The following is a 1,736-nucleotide window of genomic DNA, read 5'->3' as shown; positions in this document are numbered from 1 at the left end:
CGGGCTCTGCAGTTTTGAAACCAAACCTGAAAGAAAACCAGCAAACGTGGTGTCAATGGAGAGGCAATTGGACTGAGGCACAGTCCTTCATCAAGACGCTATGATGGGTGTCTCTTCCAAATATTTTTTAAAAAAAGAACCAGAATTAGAAATGTGCACGCTGAAATACCCCACCAACACTCCACCAGGTTCCATGTCTTTGTTTTATACTCGCTAGAGCAAGAGTCTTGTCTCGAGACAGTACAGACATCAGGGTGTCTGAGGTGGTATCTCTACTATTGATTTTTCTTGGTAAAAACGAACACAATTCTTTATTAGGGTAATTAAAACTTTCAAGCTTGTGGCAGGAGTCACTGAGTGAAACACTCTGACTAGGTGATGCAGAAACTCACATTAATAATCACACTGTTCCATTCCACACTAAAATAATTTTAATGGCAAGCTGCTCCCTGAGCTCTAAGAGCTGTGAAAGTCCTCGGTGGCAGTACCAGACTGACCAGACAGCTGCACCCCTGTACCCGAGCTTTGGCTGGCTTCACCCGTCCCTGCGCATCCAAAACTTCATCCCTGCATGGCTTCCACTGCAAAGGATGGGAGCCCCTTTCAAGGTCTTATTTAGATTTTAACCTTCAACCCCAGCTAGCCTGGCCTAGAAGCACGGCTGAGATCAGCTGGGGAATGCATGAGCCTTGACAAGGCAAGAGACAAGGAGAGGCAAAACCACTTTTACTAGCTTACACTAGGGTATTGTTTTAATCACTTGTGGTTTATTGTATTGAAAAAACACATCAGCAGACCATTAAAGCTGAGAAAGGAGCATACTGTGGTGGGATACAGCTCTAGTCTATAGGACCAGAAGGTATGAGTCCTCTAATCATATCTCACTGCTTTCAATTAAAGAAATAGTTCAGGGATTACATTCTAGAATTAAAACATGCATGGAAGTGTTTGGGTTTTTATATAAATGTGGTAGTTTTGTTCTTATGCTTTAATTTTTGAAAGATAGCTGGGAGTAGAAATCTTCTGTAAGGCTGAGTGAAGATCAGCTCTCTGAGGCTGAGCATGCTGGACCACAGAGAAGGAAACAGTCATAAGCATCTGACAAATTTTTCCGTGTTCAAAGCGCCTTTAAAAAATATCTACATAAAAAAAGCCCAGTGTGCAGACTGCACGATCTTTAGCTAAATGAAGAATCTCAATAACCGAGGCTTGAGCCAGATTTTCACACACAAAATTTAAACGTGTCATTGGCAAAACAATCCTGGATGAAAGCTCCGAATTTATTTTAATCACTCATGTCTTTATTATATGCAGAAAGCATGCCAGCAACACACTAAAGTGAAGAGTATAAATGTCGCCGAGGCCAGGCTGTGCTGCCTACTGAGTCAGAGAGCTGGGAGTTGCGGAGGGGACATTTCTGGGATTTCCCTGCCACTGTGTCCCCTGGGGCTGAAAAAAACCCTTTTGCTTTAAACTTCTCAATCCCTGCTCGCAGCGGGACGGCTGCTGATGCTGGGGAAGCAGCGGCGCTGCCCGTGCAGGCTGTCAAGGCAGAGCACAGAGCTCCGGGTGCCAGCGGCAGCTTTCCCGCTCGGCAATTTATTGGGACTGGCTGGGGTTGTGTGGTTGGGTTTTCTTCATTGCACCATAAGAGGGAAAAACAAATAGAAAACCCACGAGTGAGACAGAGGAAGGGCGGTGCTGGCATCATTACGCCAGCCGGTGAAGGCGACACG

At 45.2% G+C, this 1,736-nt stretch overlaps 1 protein-coding gene across 1 annotated transcript in view; it reads right to left on the bottom strand.

The window, feature by feature from the left end:
• Nucleotides 1-8: 8 nt before the first annotated feature.
• Nucleotides 9-1,736, bottom strand: part of LOC104271294 (LIM/homeobox protein Lhx6-like) — a gene marked incomplete at both ends in the record, with an annotated part of 5,051 nt that continues 3,323 nt past the window's right edge. Inside the window, one exon of the mRNA XM_009865915.1 lies at nt 9-26. Coding sequence (XP_009864217.1) covers nt 9-26 — 18 coding nt within the window. The remainder of the gene's footprint in view (nt 27-1,736) is intronic.

This window comes from Apaloderma vittatum, unplaced genomic scaffold (genome assembly GCF_000703405.1).
Source record: "Apaloderma vittatum isolate BGI_N311 unplaced genomic scaffold, ASM70340v1 scaffold24193, whole genome shotgun sequence".
NCBI lineage: Eukaryota > Metazoa > Chordata > Aves > Trogoniformes > Trogonidae > Apaloderma > Apaloderma vittatum.
The sequence above is the reverse complement of the archived record's forward strand: the minus strand, read 5'-3'. Positions and strand labels throughout refer to the sequence as shown.